The sequence below is a fragment of the Penaeus monodon genome, chromosome 22 (assembly GCF_015228065.2).
Source record: "Penaeus monodon isolate SGIC_2016 chromosome 22, NSTDA_Pmon_1, whole genome shotgun sequence".
Taxonomy (NCBI): Eukaryota; Metazoa; Arthropoda; class Malacostraca; order Decapoda; family Penaeidae; genus Penaeus; species Penaeus monodon.
In genome coordinates, this window is record NC_051407.1 from 3352224 (window position 1) to 3352432 (window position 209).

The 209-nt window shown below is 62.2% G+C and overlaps 1 protein-coding gene across 2 annotated transcripts in view; it reads left to right on the plus strand.

The window, feature by feature from the left end:
• Positions 1–209, plus strand: part of LOC119586830 — a gene marked incomplete in the record, with an annotated part of 64172 nt that overhangs the window by 57938 nt on the left and 6025 nt on the right. For both annotated transcript variants that reach the window (XM_037935554.1, XM_037935555.1), the window contains 1 exon segment: positions 9–201. In XM_037935554.1, coding sequence (XP_037791482.1) covers positions 9–201 — 193 coding nt within the window.

The following is a 209-nucleotide window of genomic DNA, read 5'->3' on the forward strand; positions in this document are numbered from 1 at the left end:
TTCCACAGATCGCTAATGCTCAGGCGCGTCTGGGCACCTCCTCCTCGGGGCTGAGTCTGAGCGTGTTCAACCTGGAGCCCTTGAGAACCTCCCTCAGGCACCTGACCCTCGCCCACAACGCCATCAGCGCCTTCCCCGAGCAGTTCTCGAGGCCCTTCGACAGGCTCACGAGCCTGGACCTTTCGTCGAACAGGATTTCGAGTGAGGCC